This window comes from Dendropsophus ebraccatus, chromosome 4 (assembly GCF_027789765.1).
Source record: "Dendropsophus ebraccatus isolate aDenEbr1 chromosome 4, aDenEbr1.pat, whole genome shotgun sequence".
Lineage (NCBI taxonomy): Eukaryota > Metazoa > Chordata > Amphibia > Anura > Hylidae > Dendropsophus > Dendropsophus ebraccatus.
The window spans coordinates 99,293,496-99,317,716 of record NC_091457.1 but is presented as its reverse complement, the minus strand read 5'-3'; the positions used below and the strand labels follow the sequence as shown (position 1 = coordinate 99,317,716).

Below are 24,221 nucleotides of genomic sequence, written 5' to 3'. Positions count from 1 at the left end.
AGGGCTTTAACTGTATAATGTCATCCTCTGATGAACTCGTGTTTATTGTCAGAATGTTAAAAATCATATAAACGTTGTAAAGTGTTACATTATTTTATGGGGAGGGACAGACACTCCTGAAGTTATGGACCCCCATCTCATTTCATGTAATAAGAAAAGTGTCTAGGCCATGAGTGGCCAGCACAGATCAGTCACGCAGACTATAGGGTGGCAGCGGCCATCACTCGGTATAGGGTTAATGTTCTCCAGCACCAGAGCAGTGTCCAGATACTAAAGTGCATTTGTCTCTGGTTCATTTCTCTCTGCACAGTACGATTGGAAGCCAACCATCATCACTGTAGTGGCTGCAGCAACTAGGGAGGCAGGACACACGCAAACATGGCAGCAACTTCTGAATAAAACAGATGACGGATGTTGTAAAAACAAATAAAAACCTAGAAATCATAATAAAGGGATCCCACACCGAAGGTTCTTTTACCACATGAGAATCCAGCCACTAATGGCTGCGGCTGATGACTTGTGATACTTCATTGATATGGCGAATCATCCAACCAGTCTGCAGAAAGGGATAAAACAGAACAGAATCGGCCTGTCTTCATTAAACATGCCTCATTCCAATAGTTTTGTGGACTTCCATGACATTTCCCACCGAAGATTGCATATATGTAGATATCAATGATAAAAGCAAAGGCTTACTGGAATAGCCTCTAAGAGCAAAATACCAGAAGGGACCTCAGCATCCCTCAAACTCCAGAGAATCTAAGAATAAAGCCCTGGTCACGCTACCAGGTTCCATGTGACATATCACCTGGCCTTAACACCTTAGTCTCCTCTGGCACATACCATTCAGTACCCCAGCTCCATATCTTCCTTCCTGCGTCTCTGGGTAAACAAGGAGCTGAATGGATACAGTTTGGCTTTGGCCTGGAACCTTTGGCCTGCAATCTCTATTTCATATTCTCCTCGGTTGATGAACTCTGCGGTAATTGGGTTGGGGCTATGGATAAATCCCAGACACACGTGTCTTCCCAACGTGTAGCTATAGGCACTGCTGGTTGTCTTGCCCACATGCTCCCCATTACGGTAGATCGGCTCCCCCCACCAGGGCCACAAATCCAGGTCTGTGTCATGATCCTCCAAGATAAACATTGTAAACCGTTTAAATATTCCTTCTTCACGCTGGCGCAACAAGGCATCCCGGCCAATAAAATCATAGCCCTGGAGAAAGGGAACAAACAAAAATCCACACAAGATTAAGGGGCGGGGAAAAAAAAATGGTAAAATCCAAACTAAACAGTTAGGTGCTATTAAAAGTGGGATCCAGGATCTGAAGAAACATAGCTGCTTTCTTCCAAAAATTGCTCCACACCTAACCTCAGTTCGGGTGTGATATTGTACCTAGGTGTCATTCATTTCAATGAAACTGAGCTGCAATATGATACACAAACTCAGAACAACAGTGGCTCTATTTCTGGAAGAAAACAGCAGGGGTTTCTGGACAACCCCTTTAATTATTTTAGAAGGTACTGAATGCTTCTACTTTTCACACAGTTTTCATTGCTGGAATTACCAGGAGCCCAACAGGGAGTCAAGAAAACCAAAGCATACCCTCAAAAGTGCAGAACAAGCACCTGATATGAATAGTCTGCCAAGAAAGTAATGGGAAGAGAGAGTCATGGCTGTTACACGGCAGCATTCATTGTATTCATAATAAATTATCTACCTTGTCCAACTTGACACGGAATTCCCGTCCACATTCAAGTGGTGTAGTGAAGGGATCCAGATCCTGACCCCAGAAGGCAAAGAACTTCTCGATACGCAAACTCCGCAGAGCATAATAACCAGCATTACGGATACCATATTTCTGGCCAACGCTCATGATCTCATTGTAGACGTGTAGTGCGTACTGCAGACAATCCAGAGAAGACATCCAGATTATGTCTAATGATCTTTAAATACTGAATTGTTTGAGCCACTTACCTCAATGGGAATGTACAGGGTGAAGCCTGGCTCACCGGTGTGTGTCATACTCATCACCCGGATACCATTGGCGTATCCCACACTCATCTCCTGCAGAGAAAAGGATGCACATATGCTGAGAATTAGGCTGCATTGATATCTTCACACACCACCTGAAAGAGTGCTTTGTGTGTCTAACCTTGCAGAACAAGGATGGAAAATGATCCGGGGTCATTGGGGCATATGAGAGTTCTGACAGCACATCCATGGCTCGGGGGCCAATCAAGTTTAAAGCTGAAAACAAAAAGCCAAAGCTGTAACCAGAGACTGGGAACCATGTACAGAGCAGCAGGTGGGGCCAGCTGGCTGTTCTCTTTCCGTACCTGTGAATTTCCAGGTAACATCTTCAAGAAACAAATCACTGTCTCTCGGCAAGTGCTGCTTCAGCCATGACCAGCAATGCACCTGCTGATCTGTGGGGGAGATCATGAAAAAGCTGCAAGATAACATGGCAAGAGTTAATGCTTTGATGAAAAGACACTGCACTAAGATCTTAAAGGGGTTATCCAGCGCTACAAAAACATGGCCACCTTCTTCCAGAGACAGCCCCACTCTTGTCTCCAGCTTGGGCGGGTTTTTGCTGCTCAGTTCCATTGAAATGAATGAAGCTTAATTGCAAATAGCACTTGAACTGGAGACAAGAGTCGTGTTGTCTCTGAAAGAAAGTGGCCATGTTTTTGTAGCACTGGATAACCCCTTTTAGACTGCATCTGGAAATTACATACGAGCACCGCACTTTACAGGAATGAATCATGCAGTCAGCAATTCTGCTATTAAGGCTCCAGGCATGCAGCTCAGGTCACAGGACAAGACACTCAAGGGTAAAGTTACTGTGTAGTGAGATTTTTGCTAAGGAAATCCTGACTGTATTCACCAACCGTCTATGGAGTTTCCCCAAGAACAGCACTAGAAATGTCTGCTATTTGTTCTCCTCTATATCAACTAGAATTTCTAGACAGCGCTTATATGTAACTGTAGAATTTTTTTTTTTTGCAGAAATCAATAGTACAACCAATTTTAAGAAACCTTCTCATACGTTTAATTAGGCAAAAAAGTCTCTTTCTGTACTCAAAAAGCTATTTTCCAGCCTCCCCACACTTCTTATCTGCATTATCAGGAAAAGCAGTCTTCACTATAGAGGAGCAGAGTGAAAACTTATTTGCTTAGTCCATTATAACCTATGGAGGGGGATGAGTGAGCAGGGAGGACAGACAAGAAGCTGTACATTTTGGAGACTGTCTGGGCACATAAAATGCTGGATTCAGAGGTCAGAAAGGTCACTGCTTATCTGGGAGCTTGGTGCAAGAAGATTGCAGGATGTAGTGTTTTGCAGGACTGCCTTTTCTCCTCTCTGTGCTCACCCACCCCCCTTGACCCCCCTCTCCATAGAACATAATGGACACAGAAATCCTGCTCCTTCTGAAGTGAAGAGGGAGGGAGGAAAACAGATTTTTGAGTACAGAAGGAAACTCTTGTTTAATAAAACCTATTACAGAGTTTCTTAAAATCGCTTGTATCGAGGGGCGTGGCCTGGCTATGGAGGGGTGAAGACACGCTTTCTGTAGGCTCCGCTGACAGGGCGCCAAACAGCCTTCCTATACACCCCTAATCAGCTCCAAGACACCCTCAAATGGTGGGTGGTCGGCGAAAGACTAGACCCAGCACCAGTTCCGCCCGTTCCCGGCCCGCCCGCGGCAGTTTGGAGCAATATTTCCCTGCTGCGAACCGCGGCCTAGCTGACCGGCCTGCAGCCTCCATACTCCCCGGCTCTCGCGTGACCAGAGCGTCCGCGGCCGCCGCTCGTACCTGTCCAGAGCGGAGCTCCTGTAGCCCGGAAGGCGTCCCACTGTCGGCAGCCGAGGAGGTACGTGCTCCGGTCCCGGAATCCCCCGCACCGGTGATACCGGGCTCCCGCTGTGCCGTCCGTGCGGGGCCTCCGGCGGCTCCCTGCCAGCTTCCTGACGCGGCCTCTGCTGACTTCCTCCTTGCACGGCCTCCGCTGACCCCCCGGCCGTCTGTTATCTCTGGGGCAGAGTCTCGGGAGCAGGAGACCACCGGTGCCCGGATTGGGGGAGCTGAGGAGACCTGCTTGCCACAGACTCAACAACATCTGGGCTGCATTATGTCCTCACTCTCTCCTGCTGCACTACCATTCTCCTCCACTGGGGACAGTATGATACACAGTGCTGGCTCTGCTATGTCTGTTAACCCCGGGAGCGCTGCTGTACCCAATAATCCCCTGTGTGCTGCCTCATCCAGCCCCTCTATGAACTCTGCTGCCTCCATTAACCCTGTGTGTGCTACCTCATCCGGCACTACTATGAACGCTATGCCTTCCATTAACCCTGTGACCTCCGCTGCACCAATTAACCCCGTGCATGCCAATATGGAGTGGGATTGGAGAGAATACATGAAATTGCTCCCTACGCGTTCAGACATGGAAAAGTTTGTGGAACGCTTGGAAACTTCCTACAAGCAGGAATTGAATTCTCTGAAATCTGAGGTCCATACGTTGGAGACGAAAATCTCTGATGTCGCAGCAGACCACAATTCCTTAGTCTCCACTGTGGATAATGTCCAGGTTACGCTTGCGAATCAGGAGAGTCAGATCCGGCACCTTTACAGACTCCATGATGATGCTGAAAATCGGAGTCGCCGGAATAACATCCGTATCCGAGGGTTGCCAGAAGCGACTCGAGCAAACGATCTCATCCCATCTCTCCAAGATTTATTCGCTTCCATCCTCAAACGTCCACCAGGCGCAGAGTTTGAAATTGATAGAGCTCATCGTACACTGGGCCCGGTCTCTCGTGATGTGAATAGGCCTCGTGATGTCATCTGCAGGCTCCATCATTACAGAATAAAAGATGAGATCATGAAGGCGGTGCGCGACATGGACTTTGTTGACTTTGATGGAGCTCAATTGATCTTTCTCCAGGATTTGTCCAGAGCTACGCTGTCCCAACGACGTTCCCTCAAGCCTCTGTTGGAGCTGCTCCGTGAACGTGATATACCATACTCTTGGGGCTTTCCCTTCCAGCTGGTGGTTCGCAGACAAGGCAAGCGGGTAGAGCTCCATACTCCAGAAGATTTACCGGCCTTTCTGATGGCCTTGGATCTTCCTCATATAACTTTGCCGGACTGGGATCCGCTATTGTCATTTCCCACTGGTAGGCCTGTTCGCCCGCCTGGAACTGCTGCCCCGGATGATTGAGGACGCTATGCAGATCCGGCATTTTCATGCCTCACAGAGTCTTCCATGCTGTGGATGTATCTTTTTCTTCTCTTTTTGGTGTTGGCTACCATATGTTATGTTGTTATTTTTCTCTGGCCAACGTCATTGTGTTCAGTATAGTTCATATGTTCTTATTCTAGATAATATGTTTCCCACATCGAATGCTTTTTGAGTGGGGAGAGGTTTCGCGGCCTGGCCGCCCACCACGAGTTGCTCTGTTCTGTTTACATTTTTTGCCCGCATTTATGAAAAGTGTATTGCTTATTAGCATTTTCCATTTTTGGTGCCCTGTCGCGGACTCGCAGACCTTCCTCTGTTAGTCCGTCTCTCATTAGTTTAAGACGCTTTAGGCGTTCTTGTACCCATTTGGGTTTTTTCCCGGTAGTGTAGCTACTACCTGGATACGGAGGTTTTCCTCTACGGGGAACCTTCTCTTTCCGACTGCAGGTTCAGTCTTCTGCTCTGTGTTTTCGATTCTCCTTTTATCTCTTTCTCTCTATTTTTCTTTTTCTTATTCTACTTTCTTTTTTCCTCTTCTCCCCTCTTTGGGTCTTCTCCTGAGGTGGGGGGATGGCTGGGATGGACATTAAGCTGGCGTCTCTCAATGTCAGAGGACTGAATGTCCCGCAGAAGCGGGCTCAAATTATCTACTCTATGCATAGACAAAAAGTGCATATCTTACTATTGCAGGAAACGCATTTTAAGACCTCACAGACTCCGCGCATGCGTCTCAATTACTACAATGTCTGGTCCCACAGCACTAATCCTACTGCCAAATCCAAAGGTGTCTCCATTGCTTTGCATAAGTCTCTGCCACATAAATTGCTAGATACTCTGGTTTGTCCTCAGGGACGATATGTTTTCCTCAAAATCGAGATACAAAACCGGGTGTACACTGTTGGAAATATATACCTTCCCAACTCCAATCAGGGTAGTACGTTGCGCGCTATACTTAGGACTGCCTCCACCTTTATTGACGGTTTGTTGATTCTAGGTGGGGACTTTAACCTAGTTATGGATCCTTCCCTGGATACCTCCTCTGGCAGGACCGCTGTGCCACGCTCTGAGTGTGCGTTGGCGAGGTCGACCCTTAGTCTACATAAACTGGTTGATGTTTGGAGAGTCCTTCATCCTCAGGGTAAGGATTTTACCCATTATTCTGATGCACATCGCACATATGGTAGGCTGGACATGTTTTTTGTGGCGCAGTTTGCGTTGACTCTGAGCCCTGCGGCCAGCATAGGCACTGCCCTGTGGTCGGATCATTCTCCTATCTTTTTGTCCTTACAACTGCCGGGGTTGGTACCCAGGGAATGGTCGTGGAGGCTGAATGAGTCGCTTCTTCGGGATGTGGCATGCAAAGCGGCTGTGTCGCAGACAATACAGGACTTCGTGCGAGACCATGCTTCTGATGACACCCCCCTGCCTCTGCAATGGGAGGCTCTTAAATGTGTTGTTAGGGGGACTCTGATTCAGCATGGGGCTCGGCTTAAGAGAGAGAAAAGCGCAAAAATTGTAGCGTTGCTAGGTCGGGTTGAGGCACTTTCCACAGCCCATAAACGGAATGCCACTGATGAGAACTGGACTGCACTGACCCTGGCTAGGGAACAACTAAAAGATACTCTTGCTCAGTCCTCCTCCTCTCAGCAGGAACGGTACCGTAGCTTTCTCTATGAACATGCCAATAAGAGCGGCAGAGCTATGGCCCGCTTAATTCATCCGAGAACGCAGGTTACGCACATCCCTAGTCTCCTTGATCACCAGGGCAAGGCGGTACATAATCCCAAAGAAATCACAGCTCTTTTTCGCTCCTATTTCTCCTCTCTCTATAATACTAAGGGCCGTTTCTCGGAGCTGCCAGTGGAGGAAATGGAGACTAGGGTGTCCGCGTATCTGTTAGACACGGCATTACCTACCGTTCCTGCGGAGTCGGCTGAGGAATTGGAAGCTCCCCTCACGGAGGATGAGTTTCGGGCAGCCATTACTAACACTAAAGGGGGTAAGAGTCCGGGGCCTGATGGCTTTACTGCCGGATTTTTCAAAACATTTAAGGAATTGTTAGTTCCGTTTATGACTGAGTGCTTTAATGACGTTTCTGCTTCCTGTCCCTTCCCTCGCCAGTCCTTGGAGGCGCATGTGGTGGTCCTGCCCAAACCTGGTAAGGACCCCAAATACTGCAAAAATTACCGCCCTATTTCCCTCATTAACTGTGATCTCAAACTCTATGCTAAGGTACTGGCAACTCGTCTGAGTCTCCTTATCCCCCAAATCATCCATGTCGACCAGGTTGGTTTCGTACCGGGCAGGGAGGCGAGGGACAATACCCTTCGGACGCTTTCGCTGCTGTCGTGGGCTGGCCGTTCGGGATCCCCTCTGTGCTTACTCTCAGTTGACGCTGAAAAGGCTTTCGATAGAGTGCATTGGGGGTTCCTGCGGTCGGTTCTGGCAGGGGTGGGACTTGGTCCGCAATTTGTAGATAAGATCATGGCGTTGTACTCCTGCCCGTCAGCTCGTGTTCGGGCCAATGGCATACTCTCTAGCTCATTTACGATTCACAATGGTACACGCCAGGGTTGTCCCTTGTCTCCCACGCTTTATATTCTCACAATGGAACACCTGGCTGTGGCCCTACGACGAAATCCTACAATCCAGGGGGCAGTATTTGGACAGGACCACCACAAATTGGCACTCTATGCGGACGACCTGCTTCTATATATATCCTCTCCTATCACTTCCCTTCCCTCCATTCTCCAGGAATTTCAGCGGTTTGGGGACCTTAGTAATTTTAAGGTCAACCTGTCTAAAACTGAGGGTCTCAACGTTTCAATCCCACAAGAGACATTTGGTGTGGTCAGGGCCTCCTTTCCTTTTCAGTGGCATGCGGACTCTATTGTATATCTTGGTGTTAGAGTCCCCTCCGCTCTTAGCTCTCTCTTTGCCTTGAATTACACTCCCCTGCTGAATAAGGTCTTGTCGGAAATGACCTCCTACTTCTTAAAACCAGCTTCCTGGTTTGGGCGGATGGCTATTGTAAAAATGGATGTCCTTCCAAAGCTGCTGTACATCTTCCAGACTGTACCCATTGTCGTGCCGGTGGCCTTTTTCAGGACCCTGCGCCGTGCCATCTCAAAATTTATCTGGGGCAAGAGCAGGCCACGGATCAAATACTCCACTCTCACACAGTCCAGATCCCTGGGTGGCATGGGTCTCCCTGATTTACGCTCTTATCATGAGGCAGCGGTTCTGCGTGGGGTCCTGGACTGGGTACACGGCAGGGGTCTGAAGAGATGGGTGGACCTGATGTTTTCCCTGTGCCCGGTTGACCCCCCTGTCCTTCCCTGGATACTTCCTGAAGACCGTCAGGTTTTCTCCGGTCTCCCTTTTCTGATGTCTCATACACTTTGTGTCTGGGATAGATGGGTCGCTAAGTGGGGGTTATCTGTTACCCCTGGGCCGCTCTCCCCTATTCTCCAGAATCCGAAATTCCAGCCCGGACGGCAGACACACACGTTCCTGTTATGGGACCGATCTGTCAGTCCTAGAATACGTGACTGCATGACGGGCAGGACAGTTTCTTCTTTGGCTTCTCTCCAAGCCCAGTCTGCGAGAGGTCGGCTGTCCTGGCTGGAACATAATCAGTTGGTCTCTTTCATTCAGGCCCTCTTCCCACGGGACACTTACAACCCGACACTCACTGACTTCGACAACCTAGTTGTCTCCACATCTGCCATTCCGCATTGCATCTCAGTTATTTACCAGATCTTGATCAATACCGCTAACCCTGACAGAGCTTCTTTCTTTGATAAATGGGAAGCAGACCTCAACACCTCTTTTGATTCGCAGTCTGTCCAGACGATATGCGAACTAACCCACGGCATTTCCATGGCTGCTAAAGCTAAGGAAAAGAACTACAAAATTATCTCGAGGTGGTATTACTGCCCGGTCACCTTGCATAAAATGTTCCCTGAGGCTTCGGATCGCTGCTGGCGGTGCCTAACGGAGGCTGGTGATATGTTGCACGTTTGGTGGGCTTGCCCGGGGATCCGTGACTTCTGGGACAAAGTCTTGGGAATCTACAATGCGTACTCTGGACAGACTGTTGTCAACTCTCCTCAACTGACTTTACTATCTAAACTACCGGGTTCTCTCTCTAAGTCCAAAAAGGGACTCTTGCGACACTTTCTGACTGCTGCTCGCATGGTTATCCCCCGGCACTGGAAGACTCCCCTTGTACCTACCCTGGCAGAATGGATGAGTGAGCTTAGAGACCTTGGCAGAATGGAAGAGTTAGTGGCTGAGGCCCATGACCGATCTGACAAATTTGAGAAAATATGGTTTCCTTGGCGCTTGTTCATGGATTCAGAGGAGTTTCTTGTTCTTACCCGCTAAATCCTGACACCCGGAGATTCTGTGGTTCTGGGATTGGCGAGTCTAACTGACTGTAGTGGTCATTTTCCTCCCCCTGCCATCCCCCTCCCTCCCTCTGCTCTTCTTTTCATCTTTGTTTTCCCTTTGTCTTTCTTTTCCCTTCCCTTTTTCTTTTTTCCTACATGCATATCCATCAATGTTACTTTTTGCTGACTGTTGGTTCTGTTTGGTGCCATGTGCACCTCTAGCAGCATTATGCTATAATTGATAGCTGCTTCTATTTGTATTCTTTTATAATATTAGAAAACCTGACACCATGCGACTTGCAGGTCGCAGTTTATTGCGTGTGATTTAATGTGTATCTGTTCTTCTGCATGGTTGCCAATAAAATCAGATTATACATAAAATCGCTTGTATCGATTGATATTTATTGATTTCTGAAAAATGACATTTAAATGAGTTACACTTTAAGTCTATTGCTGGCAGTCCTTCCTGAGAAAATTATCTACTTTTAAAAACTATTAATCAGAGGGAATGTTCATACACAAGAGCACACAACCCACACAAGTGAAGAAGTCAAACTACAAGCCCCATAATCCCTAGCTGTGATATAAAAAGTCTATTCTCAACCAGAAACATACCTGCGTTTCTGGAGCCGCACCACACTGCAGTCATTCTCGTATCCTCCACGCTCATTCAGCATCCCAGTGTGGACAATATGTCCAACTGGAACGTCCACATCATTAGAGAGAAGATACTGGAGGGTGTCCAAAGCTTGATCTCCTGGGGACTGGCCAATAGAACACACAACATTACTGGATCATGAGTTGTGGAAGAGATGACACTGACATCAGAACGATAATGTGACAGAATAAGGGTACTATTACACGGAACGATAATCGGCCGAATCGCCCCGATTCGGACGATTATCGCTGCATGTAATAAATACAACGATCAGCCGATGACAACTATCATCGGCTGATCGTTGATATAGGTTTGGACCTATTTTCGTCAGGCACTGACCATGCACCGGTACGTGTAATAGCGGTGCGCAGCCAGCGACTGACGATTACCTATCCACGTTCCAGGGCTGCTGCTGCGGTCTTCCTTCTCCCCAGGTACTGCGCGCTCTAGATTCAGAGTGGCGCGGCGGTCCCGGCCTGTGATTGGCTGAGCGGCCTGTCAGCTGACAGGCCACTCTGAAGTTAGAGTGCGCGGGACCCGTGGAGAAGAAGACCGCAGCAGCAGCCCTGGAACGTGGATAGGTATTGTATATAGTTAAGCAAGGGCTGCAAGAACATCGGTAACGATGTCCCTGCAGCCCTTGTTTCACGATTATCGGGCTGTGTAATAGGTCCAGTAAACGAGCGACGATCTAGCAGATCGCTGCTCGTTTACAGATATTATCGGGCCCCCATCGGCCTGTGTAATACCACCCTAAGAGTCAGGAGAGAAGAAATTCAGACAAACACAGGCAAGGAAAATGAACCAGATAGCACAGGGAGGAGAAGGCAGTGAGAATGCTGGGTAACACTCACGCTGATCTCAAACTTGGTGAAGGATGACATGTCTATGACACAAACTGCCTCCTTGCAGCACTTCACTTCAGAGCCCACAATATCAAACCAGTCAGGTTTATAGAAGGTTTTGCTCTGGTCTAGAGACAGCAAATCTGTGGAAGAAAAATGGAGCATTGTTATAAGGTAAAAGCATATCCCAGCCAAGTCAACTATATTCTTTTGAATTCACTAATGCTTCTGACCTTTTCCAGGGGGTACAAAGTACTTAGCCCTCTCAAATCCATGCTTCTCCATCCATCGGGCCCCCTGAGCATCAAGTCGGTCATAGAGTGGGGAAGTACGCAGCTGTCGACCAGTCTGAAAATCCCAACGTGGCACTTTTAGGTCATAGATCAGAGCTGAAAATATTAAGCACAGACTGTGATTTGTATTTGTATAAACAATGACCTTACAGAGCTTTTGCTCTACTCATCATCACTGCCCAGAACTTACGCATGACCTCCATAACTCTGTGTCGCAAAAAGGTCCTGCTGCTCTGCAAGGCTCCAAAGCGCTTGATGTCCAGGGGCCACACATTATCTTGTGGGTAACCATAGACCATCCACTCTGCAAGAAACCTACCAGTAAAGAAGAGTAGACAATAGTCTGAAAGTGTGTAAAGTGATTCACTCATGAAGGATGTGAATATAAAAAGGCACTAACTTTCCAGCCCCTCCTCCAAGAGAACAGCCTTGAGAGTTCATTCCAGCAAGGGTGAAGTATCTCAAAAGGGTTGGACTCTCCCCCATGACACAGCGCATGTCTGGAGTAAAGGATTCTGGGCAGTTGACAAGACGTATTATCTCCAGTGCCTCTAGGGACGGCATTCTGCGCAGCAAAGCAGTGAGAAGTGGTTCTGCAGGGACAACAAGAACACCCTGGTGTTGGCCTCAAGCACTAAAGACCTCTTCCCTGACCCCCCCAAATCTACTAAAACATGTCTCCTACAATCGCCAACTAGTTAACCAAAGAAATTGGTGAGGCATTTTTTATAATCTAATGTTTGTGTTCTGCTTTAGAGGAGTCAGGTCAGTGTACTCTTACCAAAATGATCCCAGTCCTCCTGCAGATTCTGGATTTCCAGCTGGTTACGGCCTTCCGTAAAGATAGGTTTTGGGTTTTTCTCAAAGCCTCCAGATAGGATGCCACCTTGCCAATTGCGGATATAAATCCTTCCATCAGGGTCCACAACACCTAAAGACGGGACCAAAGGCATTGTTGGTTGACACTGGTATGAATACATACAGTCAGATAGGATTTGAAGAATTATCCATATCTCATTGAGTTATCCGCTATCAACAGGTAAGAGGACAAGTTGGTCAGTAGGGACCCCAGCTGGAACCCCCACTGATCCTGAGAAAAGGAACAGAACTGTCCCCGGAATAAATCATATGTACCTGCAAGTTTAATGTTCAGCAACCTTACGGAAAACTTAATGGAGCGCTGGCTGCACACCATTCACTCTGAGGACAATGACGTTCCTGTTCTCAAAATGAGTGGGGGTCACCTCCACCAATAAACTTGTTTTCCCCATTTCAGTAGTCATTTCAATAGTGGCACTGACAGGATCACAATGACACTGATATATATAGATGACAAAGGATCGAAAGGAGTCACTGAAAGGTGACACAGATACATAGATGACACAGGATCTTCCAATGACAATAGGTGATGGACACTCCAGTACAATCTTCCTCCAGGCCATGTTGGATTTTCATGACAAAAGCCCCTATTCCACAGGGTGACTGAGTCGTTCCCTGCTCGCTGCCGTCCAGGCAGACCATAGCATACAGCAGCGGTCTGCTGCCGCTGCTCCTTTTCCGCGGGGCGACGGAAGTGGATTGTTGCTGTATAAGTAGTTTGTTTTTCAACATGTTGAAAAACAAACGACTTCAACGATCAGCCGACATGAACGATGTCGGCTAATTGTTGCCTTCTATTCCACGGGGCGATTATAGGCCGTAACGGCTGATATCGGCCGATAATCGTTCCGTGGAATAGGGCCTTTAGCATTTCAACATAGTGGGCAGCAAAAAAACACTGGCTGCCTTAAAGGGGTACTCCGGCGGGGGGGCACTTTTTTGATGGGACCGGGGAGGGGGTGGCTGAGGAAAAAGACGTCCACTCACCTCCCCGGTTCCCGGACACTTCCTGGTGTCTTACGCCACCCGAGACGCTACGTCTCAGGTCCGCTCAGCCAGTGAAGGAGGTGGGATCTGAGAGAACCTAGCACGTGTCCCGCCTCCTTCACTGAGTGGCTGAGCGGACCTGAGACGTAGCGTCTAGGGCGACGTCAGACACCAGGAAGCGGCTGGGCACCGCAGCGCCGCGTTGCGGGACCCGCCGCTGGAACCAGGGAGGTGAGTGGACGTCCTTTTCCTCAGCCACCCTCTCCCTGGTCCCATCAAAAAAGTGCCCCCCCGCCGGAGTACCCCTTTAACTCCCCTTCCAAGACTCAACATTATTGGTGCGATCCTGGGACATAACCACTGATTATGGCTACAAAGTGTGAAAAACAACACAGTAATGTACAGATAAGGTAAAAGCTGCTCACTAACATGGTGTGTTATCCTTCAGCGGTGTGCGCAGTGGGCGCGTCAGGAGGTAGAAGTGCTCACAAGCATGCAGAGGAATACTGACTGGTTCTTCATTAGACAGACCAAGCTCATAAGCCCACTGCAAAAGAAGCACATACATGTACAAAAACTAGATACTCACAGCCTGTGCTCCAACAGGACACTTGTGGATCCTTATAGACATCATGAAATCAGTCACAAGCTTCACTTACAATGTGGAAACTGAAGAACACAGCTGCTATAAATGTGTGTCCCCCAGCACCCTCCACCACATCTAACACTAGTCAGCTCTATACAGACTCAAGTCATCAGTAGCAAATAGCTCTCTTCAGGCTGATACATTTTATCTCCTCTAACACCTCCAAACCTCCAGGACAGACAATTTGTGCAGCTGCAGAGTTTACCTCAAAGACAGTTGATACAATGTTGGGAATAAATAAAAACAAAAACCTATCTGGGTTTGCCCAATGCAACCAATCAGAGCTCATGAGAGCATGTTGCAAAATGAAAGCTGTGCTGTGATTGGCTGCTATGCACAAAACCAGATAATTTTTAAATTTATTCTCCCATGTGAAAAGTCTCAGCTGTTTGAGCAAGACTAGGTCCGGGCAAGTTATCAACATCTAGGTGTAGGCAAGATTACAATAAGTTGTTTGAAATACTGATCTCTGTGAGACCCAGGGTACAGGCACATCCATATCCCACTCTGCAACTGGGATTTGGGTCCATATGTGCAAATGGTGGGGCATCTTTAAAGTGACACTGTCACCCCCTTTTTGCATTATGACTGCTCTACACAGGTCACACATCTTACATACTGACTGTAGGAAATATGGTATAATTCTTGTGACACGCAGCGTGGAACGCATGCGGTCACATGATATACGCCATGTGACATTTGATGGTATTTGCATCCCGGTGACACGCAGCGTGGAACGCATGCGGTCACGTGATGCGCGCCACTTGCGCATGCGCATTGCGTGATATGGTATGTTGATATGATCACATGACAGGGATGACTGACGCATGCGCAGTAGGACATGATAGACACCACTGACGCCATCTTTTGTGTGCTTCCTTCCGATGCTCTCTCCACACACAAGGGTCTCACAGGTAATTGTAGTATTGGATAATTATGTGTTATGTAACTTATTCCAGCTATAAAAGGACACCACTTCATCCTAAGCTTCACCCCTGACGAAGTCACTGTGTGTGACGACACGCGTTGGGTCTGTACCAGGGCATCTGCTCCCATGTAATTTACTCAATGTTTCATATTTGGTTGGGCATTTCTTGTTATGTTTTGTTAGAGGTTCATATAGGTGTTTACAATGATTCAATGACTTATTTGCACGTTTGCACTATAGCACTTTGGATTCTTTATATGGTATATTATTCTGTATTCATAGATTCTTTTTTGTATCTTGCCAGCCATTGTATTTTTATGCACTTTATGAGATTTACATCTGATCATGTGGAGCATTACTAATATGTTTGATTCCCTGGCAAAGTAGGAGAGTATATTGTCCTCCTGCTTAGTTTTCTATATACCTATGTGGTTTTTTAATTGATTTTACTGCTGTTTGTTGTGGTGTTTCTGTGTTTGTCCTAATAAACTTTAGATTTTTTGGATATAGTGGTGTGCGCTGTATTATAGTGTCCAGCTTTTTCTTGTTTATTTTCATAAGGTTGTCTCTTTTGGACACTTAGCTGCACCCCTTATTTAATATTCTTTTTCTGTATTCTTGGTGAGCTCCCCCGTATCTTAAATTGGATTTGCTCTACACACGTGTAATGGAGAAAATTTAGCAGTTTTCATACCTTATTTTCTATAATACGTCATGATGCTTGTTCCAGTAAAAAGTGATCTTTTATCATCTGGGATTTGGATACCTGGCCGGGGCTTCACGGCTGAAGCGCCACTTAACCACGCCCCAGCACCACACCCCAGCACCACACCCCTCAGTGACGTCATCGTCACATAGGCCTTTAGGTCGGCCCTTCCAATGGTTGCTGAGGGGCGGGGCCTATGCGGTGTCGACGTCACGGAAGGGCGTGGTTAAGTGTCACTAGGGGCGTGGCTAAGTGACACTTCAGACATTAAGCCCCGCTCAGGTATCCCAATCCCAGATGATAAAAGATCACTTTTTACTGGAACAAGCATCATGACATATGATATAAAATAAGGTATGAAAACTGCTAAATCTACCCTTTACACTTGTGTAGAGAAGTCAGAATGCAAAAAGGGGGTGACAGTGTCACTTTAAGCAAGCATCCCAGGAGTGTGCAGACTGCTCATCTGGTTACAGACAATTATAACAAAGTTACAGGGTGGTACTCAACTGGCTCAATAAGTGCCCTATTACACCAACAGATTATCTGACAGATTTTTTTTAAGCCAAAGCCAGGAATGTATTTGAAAAGAGGAGAAATCTCAGTCTTTCCTTTATTACCTGTTCTCTGTTTATAGTTTAAGACTAGATTAAGACAAGGTGTCTCTGGATGTAGACAAGAATATTCCCATTAGTTTTTTATTTAATTATACCAATGGATCTTAACAGAGAACAATAGAACATGCATATCCCACTTGTATGGTGGGGAGCTCCTTTTATACATCCCCCCCCGTGGTGCGTTAGGTCCAGCCTAATATTCTGTCATTTATTTTTAAGGAGGATGGAATAATAATAATGCTTTTATTTGTATAGTGCCAACTGATTCCGCAGAACTTTACATAGCTTGTCAGTTTTGGTCCCGGTCCCCATTAGGGCTCACAATGTAAATTGACCTATCTGTATGTTTTGGGCGTGGGAGGAAATCGGAGTACCCGGAGGAAATCCACGTAAACACGGAGAGAACATACAAACTCTTTGCAGATGTTGCCCTTGGATGGGATATGAACCCAGGACCTCAGTGCTGCAAGGCTACAGTGAGCCACCATAAAGGAACAACTTTACACATTATCCTGACAACGGTTAGCATATTATGTAACTTTTATTACCTGGCCTGCACAGTTCACAAAGTACTCGCACTCAATCTGTCCACGGTCTGTGTCCACACCGCTCACATGACCTCGCTCCACCAGTACGTGGTTGACAGTGGTAAGCTCATGGACCTGAACACCTGCAGAAAGGTCAGTGGATATGCAGATATTAATCATGCAGAACTGTTTCTGGTGGAAAAACACCTTTAAAATAACACTTCTCTCACCTTTACGTTGGGCCGCAGTAACCAAGGCCAGAGCTACATCCGCTGTAGACACCACTGCATCCTCAGGCACATACATTGCTCCAACCAGATCATGAATGTTAATGAGGGGGTGGAGCTCGCCAACCCTCTTTGGCGTAATGATTTCACATGGAATGCTCTTCATTCTACAAATTAGAGTAAGTTGTTAAAGGGATATTTCCCTCTCTGTACGAAAGCTTCCAAGCCCCCTTCAGCCTGCTTGTCCTTGACAGATGTAAATTAAAGACTGCAATAGAAGTATCATGAGCAGCCTAGCACTATAAGCTATGCTGTCTGAATAACTCTGGGAGTTACATAAACAGCATAGCTCATGCTGCGGAACTTCTTACCTTAAACGCGACACCATACGCCTCAGAGATATAAGACGATCCTGAGTTTGGGCCAGTAAAATAGACCCTGTTTTCTTGTAGCCTGCAGGAAGCACAATCAGAAATTAACTGTTAAGCCGCATTCAAACATATATATTTTTTTTTTATAAAAAAAAAACGGATTGTTATTGCAAGTTTGCAACAACGTCCGTTGTTTAACCTCTTAAGGATGGAGCCAATTTTTGTTTTTTCCTCCTTGTGTTTAAAAGGCCATAGCACTAGAGATGAGCGAACCAGGTTCGGGTTCGAGTCCATCCGAACCCGAACAATTGGCATATGATTAGCTGGGGCTGCTGAACTTGGATAAAGCTCTAAGGTTGTCTGGAAAACATGGATACAGCCAATGACTATATCCAAGTTTTCCACATAGCCTTAGGGCTTTATCCAAGTTCAGCAGCCACCGCTAATCAAATGCCGAACGTTCGGGTTCGGATAGACTTAAGCATGCTCCAGGTTCGCTCATGTCTACATAGCACTTTTTTTCACCTAGAGACCCACATGAGCCCTTATTTTTTGCATCACTAATTGTACTTTGCAATGGAAGACTTAATTTTTGCATAAAATATGCTGCGAAACCAGGAAAAAATTATATGCGCGGTGAAATTGAAAAAAACCCCCAAAAAACGCAATTCTTTTTCTTTGGTGGGGCTTCGTTGTTCAAGTCGATACGATTAAACGATATGCAACTTGCATAACTTTTATATTATTTGATAGCTTTTAAAAAAAATAAAACCTTTTACAGAAAAAAAGTTCCTTAAAATCGCTCTATTCCCAGGCTTATAACCCTTTTATCCTTTGGTCTATGAGGCCGATTGAGGTGTCATTTTTTGCGCCATGATGTGTTCTTTCTATCGGTACCTTGATTGCATATATGCGACTTTTTGATCGCTTTTTATTACAATTTTTCTGGATTTGATGCGACCAAAAATGCACAATTTTTGCACTTTGGCGGGTCTTTGCGCTTACACTGTTTACCGTGCAAGATCAGGAATGGGATAAATTAATAGTTCGCGCGATTACGCAGGCAGCAATACCAAACATGCTTGTTTGTTTATTTATTTTTAATTACAAAATGGGAAAAAGGGGGGGGGGTGATTCAGACTTTTATTAGGGGAGGTTTTTTTTTTTTTTTTTAATGATAACCTTTTTTCCCCACTTTTACAGTAATTAGAAGTCCCCCTGGGGGACTTCTATCACAACTACACTGATGTCCAATAGAGATCCATCAGATCGGTGCTCTATTGCTATGGTCTGCTGCAGACCATTGCAATACAATACCGAGCCGGGATCAGCATCAATCCGACGCTGAGGCCCCGGCTTTGTGTGGCTGCAAGAAATGGACTGTGCAGACAATGTAATGTATATTATCTGCTATGGCTGATTGAAGTCGAGACACACACAAATTTGCCCGTTTTCCAATTAAAAAGAAGTGATGTTAAAGGGGTTATCCAGCACTACAAAAACATGGCCACTTTTCCCCCTACTGTTGTCTCCAGTTCCGGTGTGGTTTGCAATTAAGCTCCAATTACTTCAATGGAACCGAGTTTCAAAACACCACCCAAACTGGAGACAACAGTAGGGGAAAGTGGCAATGTTTTTGTAGTGCTGGATAACCCCTTTAACACCTTAACATGTCAGACAGCGGTCGTTCTGTGACACGCTGTTTTACCATGTCTGAACATGGCCCTAAACAATAACATGCCTCATACCGATATGACTATTATAGCATGTGGGGCTACGACAATATGATATTTACATTCATAAAAGATTAGCCATCACAATTGCTTTAAGGCCATCACGCAGCTTTCCTAGTATCCATAATAGTAAAAAAAAAATGTATTTTCTAAACTGCATTGTGTAGAAGTTTAGGATTCACTTTTATGTAACAAAGGCATTGTTGATGGGGTATTTCTGTAAGGTGCTCCGTATTGCAAAAAAAATACCAAGAGGAGAAGAAAGGAAACTTCCATATGACGAGTTAACACTTTCATTTCCTCTATTCAGCTTAAAGCAGCCACACAAAGAAATGAAGGTTACTGACCGATAAACTGCATATCACATGTGCAATGAGTCATAGACAATTAGTGTATGTGCAGGTGAACAGTATGACCATTTTATCAGGTGACTGTACAGAGCAAATCACCAGCTTTGCGCAAGCACTGAACAAGCAGGGAATGCTGGAAAATGTCAGCAGAATTGTGATTGAAGCACGGGTGTATAATCAGATGTCTGCTGTATAATATGCACCATATCTTCAGGGAGCATCACTCACCTGTGGGGACACCAGTCTCTGCCTCTAGCTGCTGATAAAGTTTGTTTGAGTAATCGGCCATTTCTGTCTCTATTGAAATGTGCTTGACTGTGCTCACTGCGCCAGCACAGAACCTGGTGGAGCCAGCGGCTAACCTATAAAAAACAGGCAAGTTATAAATGAGAGGAGACAATGGAAATTCAATTTAACTAAATCAATTCACTCTAGCTTCTACATGACATCATACAGTGATTAAAAACTTCAGTCACCTCTGACAGCTAACAAAAAGGTCACACATAGTAAATCTACCTACACAGCAGTGTCACCTTGTACATGACATTACTTATCTAGTACTGATCTGGAATAAAATCCTGTATTATGCTCAAGAGCTGCATTCACTAATCTGCTGTTTAGTACTGTACTAACCCTCTGTTACAGCGTACTATATATCAAAGCTGTACTAACTATGCTGCTGGTAGCGTTGCTGCAGAGGAGTCAGGATTGCCTGAGAGGTCCAGAAGCAGGACCTCAATTTTCTTTAGGGGTGCTGTCTGTATGGCACTGTTTTTAAGGGGTAACAATAATTTGACATCATTACTTGTGGGCACTGTATAATGCAAAAGTACAGTAATAAGGGTCAGAAGAATGTAGGGAGAGAGACAAAATACGTCTGGCAAACTCTGCCAACAAAATTAACGACTTTAAGGGTGGGTTCACACTATGTAATCTGCGCCGTAACTTCTCCGCATGGATTCCGTAGTGTGAACCCACCCTTAAGAATTATCTTTGCGGTTTGGGCTATATGGAAAAAGACATGAAAAGTAAAAAACTATGATGAAAGATGATGAAACTAGTGAATCACTGGTGGTCAGACCCCCTCTAATTGTGGGTAAAGCTGGGAGAATCACATGGTTAATGGGGTTGTCCAGCGAAAATCTTTTTCTTTAAAATCAAGTGGCGTCAGAAAGTTACAAAGATTTGTAATTTACTTCTATTAAAAAATCTCAAGTCTTCCCATACTTATTAGCTACTATATGTCCTGCAGGAAGTGTTTTATTTTCAGTCTGACACAGTGCTCTCTGCTGACATCTCTGGCCGAGACAGGAACTGTCCAGAGCAGGAGAGGTTTTCTATGGGGATTCATAAACTGAGACAGAGTTCTTGTCTCTGCCAGAGATGTCAGCAGAGAGCACTGTGTCAGACTGAAAATAAAACACCATTTCCTACATGGCATACAGTTGCTGATAAGTATGGGAAGACTTGAGATTTTTTGGATAGAAGTAAATTACAAATCTATATAACTTTTACACAACTCGATTTGATAGAAAAAGATTTTCGCTGAATAACCCCTTTAAGTTCTTTACTCCAAACTTACAACAGAGCCCATCTGCAATTAAACAGTAAAAGCAGCGAGTGTGACAGTGCCCATTTTAGGGGGGCATTCAATTTGCATTGTGATCTGTAGTTTTTGATACTTTTTATTACATTTTTTTTCCTGGGATGCAACTAGGTGTTCTCTGTGTGGCATTAATAATGTCATAGCTTCACTGTTCCAGTATTTCCACACACAGGGCAATGCCAATTTTTTTTTGTTGTTTACCATTTTTTATTTAATAAAAATTTGGGGAAAATGGATGATTTGAATGTTTTTTATTGGAGATATTTTAAAAACATTTTTAAATAAGATATTTAGCCACCCTAGGGGATGTGGCTTCTATCTAGTTACGACTGTTAGCATTGACAGCAACACCTAGCAGATTAAATAGCCAGTGCCACACTGGTTACTTAGAGTGACCAGCTGACAGCCACCGGGTAGGGTGAGGGCTCAGCTTCCAAGCAGGAAGGCTGTACCCATATTTTCCTGGCAGCTCTGGGGCGGCATCCAACTTCTGCAGCCACAGGGAATCAAACGGCGAACATTCGGATAACGTTTCTGAACCCGAACACCTTAACAGCTCCGCTCAACACTATGGATACTCCTGTAACAGTCATTTCTGGTGTTTGTCTTTCCATAATGGACAATAGCTCACCTTCCTTGCTCCAACAGTACTACATCATGCCAGCCCAGCTTGGTGAGGTGATATGCCACAGATGCCCCCATTATTCCACCTCCGCAGATGACTACTTGGGCACGAGGAGGCAGCGGCTGTGGCTCCGTAGAGGCCGCTCTCTGTGGAGGACACACACACCGCCAACCACGCCATCGTATATGACCCCAGACATCTGAAAACAGCCGGGGGTGCATCCTGGCGAGGAGAGAAGATGGTGGCTGCAGATTCTACAGGTAAAGAACAAGAAGGAGCAGGATGACTGGTCAGGGAGCCACATGTATTCTACAGTATTCTAGGCCATGGTGATGGTACTCATGGTAACAGCTGCACCCTATAGGAAGCTTATATATGACAAGGGGGGTTATATAAGACTCTGACAGCCAGGACACACAGGGCTAGTGCACACAAACAGGAGGTCAGGTCAGTAGGGGGCACTGTACTGTCTGGGTTATGAGGTTGCCAGCCACGTCCAGTCCATCACCTACACACCCCCCGGGGACAGAAACACCTCTGACCTCTCCGCTTCCGGTTTATCTCTCACTTATAGAACCGAGCTGACCCTCAGGGAAACACGTCCAGTCCGTAGACGTCATGGCGTAAGCCGCACCCACCTAACCAATCAAAGCGCGCGTTCTGGTTCCGCCCCGCTACTCTGTTTGGGAGACGCACATGGTTGCGGAGCAACCAATCAGCAATCTAAGGGAGTTATGGTCAACGGCCAATCACAACGCGGGGATCGGTCTAATAGCGCGCAGGTCCTGGGGACGACTCTGTCATGGAGCTACGGATGTAATCGAAGGGTAGAGCCTAGAATGTATCCTCTCCTTTGAGTTTCTCACTGTAGAGGATACATTCTAGCATCTTCAGTAGTGAAAATGCTAGAATGTATCCTCTCCTTTGAGTTTCTCACTGTAGAGGATACATTCTAGCATCTTCAGTAGTGAAAATGCTAGAATGTATCCTCTCCTTTGAGGCTCTCACTGTAGGGGATACATTCTAGCATCTTCAGTACTGAAATGGCTAGAATGTATCCTCTCCTCTGAGTGTATCCTCTCCTCTGAGTGTCTCACTGTAGGGGATACATTCTAGCATCTTCAGTACTGAAATGGCTAGAATGTATCCTCTCCTCTGAATATATCCTCTCCTTTGAGTTTCTGCAGGGGATACATTCTATCATGTTTAGTATTGAAATGTCTAAAATATATACCCTCTCAGAGGAGAGGATACATTCTAGGCACTATAATGAATCCCCTATAGTGAGACACTCAGAGAAGAGGATACATTCTAGCCATTTCAGTACTGAAGATGCTAGAATGTTTCCCCCTACAGTGAGAACCTCAAAGGAGAGGATATACTCAGAGGAGAGGATACATTCTAGCCATTTTAGTACTGAACATGCTAGAATGTTTCCCCTACAGTGAGAGCCTCAAAGGAGAGGATACATTCTAGCATGTTCAGTAGTGAAAATGCTAGAATGTATCCCCTACAGTGAGAAACTCAGAGGAGAGGATATACTCAGAGAAGAGGATACATTCTAGCCATTTCAGTACTGAAGATGCTAGAATGTATCCCCTACAGTGAGAGCCTCAAAGGAGAGGATATACTCAGAGGAGAGGATACATTCTAGCCATTTTAGTACTGAACATGCTAGAATGTTTCCCCTACAGTGAGAGCCTCAAAGGAGAGGATACATTCTAGCATGTTCAGTAGTGAAAATGCTAGAATGTATCCCCTACAGTGAGAAACTCAGAGGAGAGGATATACTCAGAGGAGAGGATACATTCTAGCCATTTCAGTACTGAAGATGCTAGAATGTATCCCCTGCAGTGAGAAACTCAAAGGAGAGGATATAGTCAGAGGAGAGGATACATTCTAGGCATTTCAGTACTGAACATGCTAAATGTATCCCCTGCAGTGAGAAACTCAGAAAAGAGGATACACTCAGAGGAGAGGATACATTCTAGCATGTTCAGTACTGAAGTGTCTAGAATGTATCCTCTCCTCTGAGTTTCTCACTGCAGGGTATGCATCCTAGCATGTTTAGGGCTATGTTCACACATAGTATTTCGGTCATTCTTTCTTCGACCAAAACCGAGTGCTGTGTTTTATGTGTGAACATAGCCTAGTAATGTAAAGTCCATCGAGTATCCTCTCCTCTGAGAGGGCATACATTCTAGAATGTTTAGTACTGAAATGTCTGGAGTGTATCCTCTCCTCTGAGAGGGCATCTCCACCAGGTGTACCCTCTCCTCTGAGAGGGCATCTCCACCAGGTGTATCCTCTCCTCTGAGAGGGCATACATTCTAGCAAGTGCAGTTTTGAAAGGTCTAGACCACAGGTGTCAGACTTTATCCCTCGGCTGTTACAGACTACATTTCCCATCATGCCTTACTTGTCCAGACATGGTGGGAATTGTAGTTCTGCAACTGCTGGAGGGCCTGAGTTTGACATCTCTGGTCTAGAATGTTCTCTTTTCTAACTGCAGGGTATACAGTCTAGTATGTATCCTCTCCTCTGAGCGTATCCTCTCTTCTGAGCTTCTCCCTGA

The 24,221-nt window shown here is 45.9% G+C and overlaps 1 protein-coding gene across 1 annotated transcript; it reads right to left on the bottom strand.

The window, feature by feature from the left end:
• Positions 1-5: 5 nt before the first annotated feature.
• On the bottom strand, positions 6-22,285 carry PDPR (pyruvate dehydrogenase phosphatase regulatory subunit). The gene is made up of 18 exons (XM_069966354.1): positions 22,189-22,285; positions 21,653-21,900; positions 19,644-19,777; positions 17,333-17,414; positions 16,965-17,128; positions 16,756-16,877; positions 13,740-13,857; positions 12,226-12,375; positions 11,845-12,037; positions 11,635-11,759; positions 11,385-11,540; positions 11,161-11,294; positions 10,264-10,412; positions 2,343-2,455; positions 2,159-2,253; positions 1,981-2,070; positions 1,724-1,906; positions 6-1,218 (listed from the first exon to the last, which is right to left on the bottom strand). The coding sequence occupies exons 2-18, from the start codon at positions 21,865-21,867 to the stop codon at positions 847-849; spliced, it is 2,595 nt and encodes an 864-aa protein (XP_069822455.1). The 5' UTR covers positions 21,868-21,900; positions 22,189-22,285; the 3' UTR covers positions 6-846.
• Between the last annotated feature and the right edge of the window lie 1,936 nt (positions 22,286-24,221).

Bases quoted from the DNA above. Each gene is read 5' to 3' on its own strand.
- PDPR (XM_069966354.1), bottom strand. From the start codon at position 21,867: ATGCACCCCCGGCTGTTTTCAGATGTCTGGGGTCATATACGATGGCGT. The intron at 19,778-21,652 runs GTGAGCTATTGT...TGTTTTTTATAG, and splicing joins GTACTGTTGGAGCAAGGAAG to GTTAGCCGCTGGCTCCACCA. The intron at 11,541-11,634 runs GTAAGTTCTGGG...TAATATTTTCAG, and splicing joins CAGAGTTATGGAGGTCATGC to CTCTGATCTATGACCTAAAA.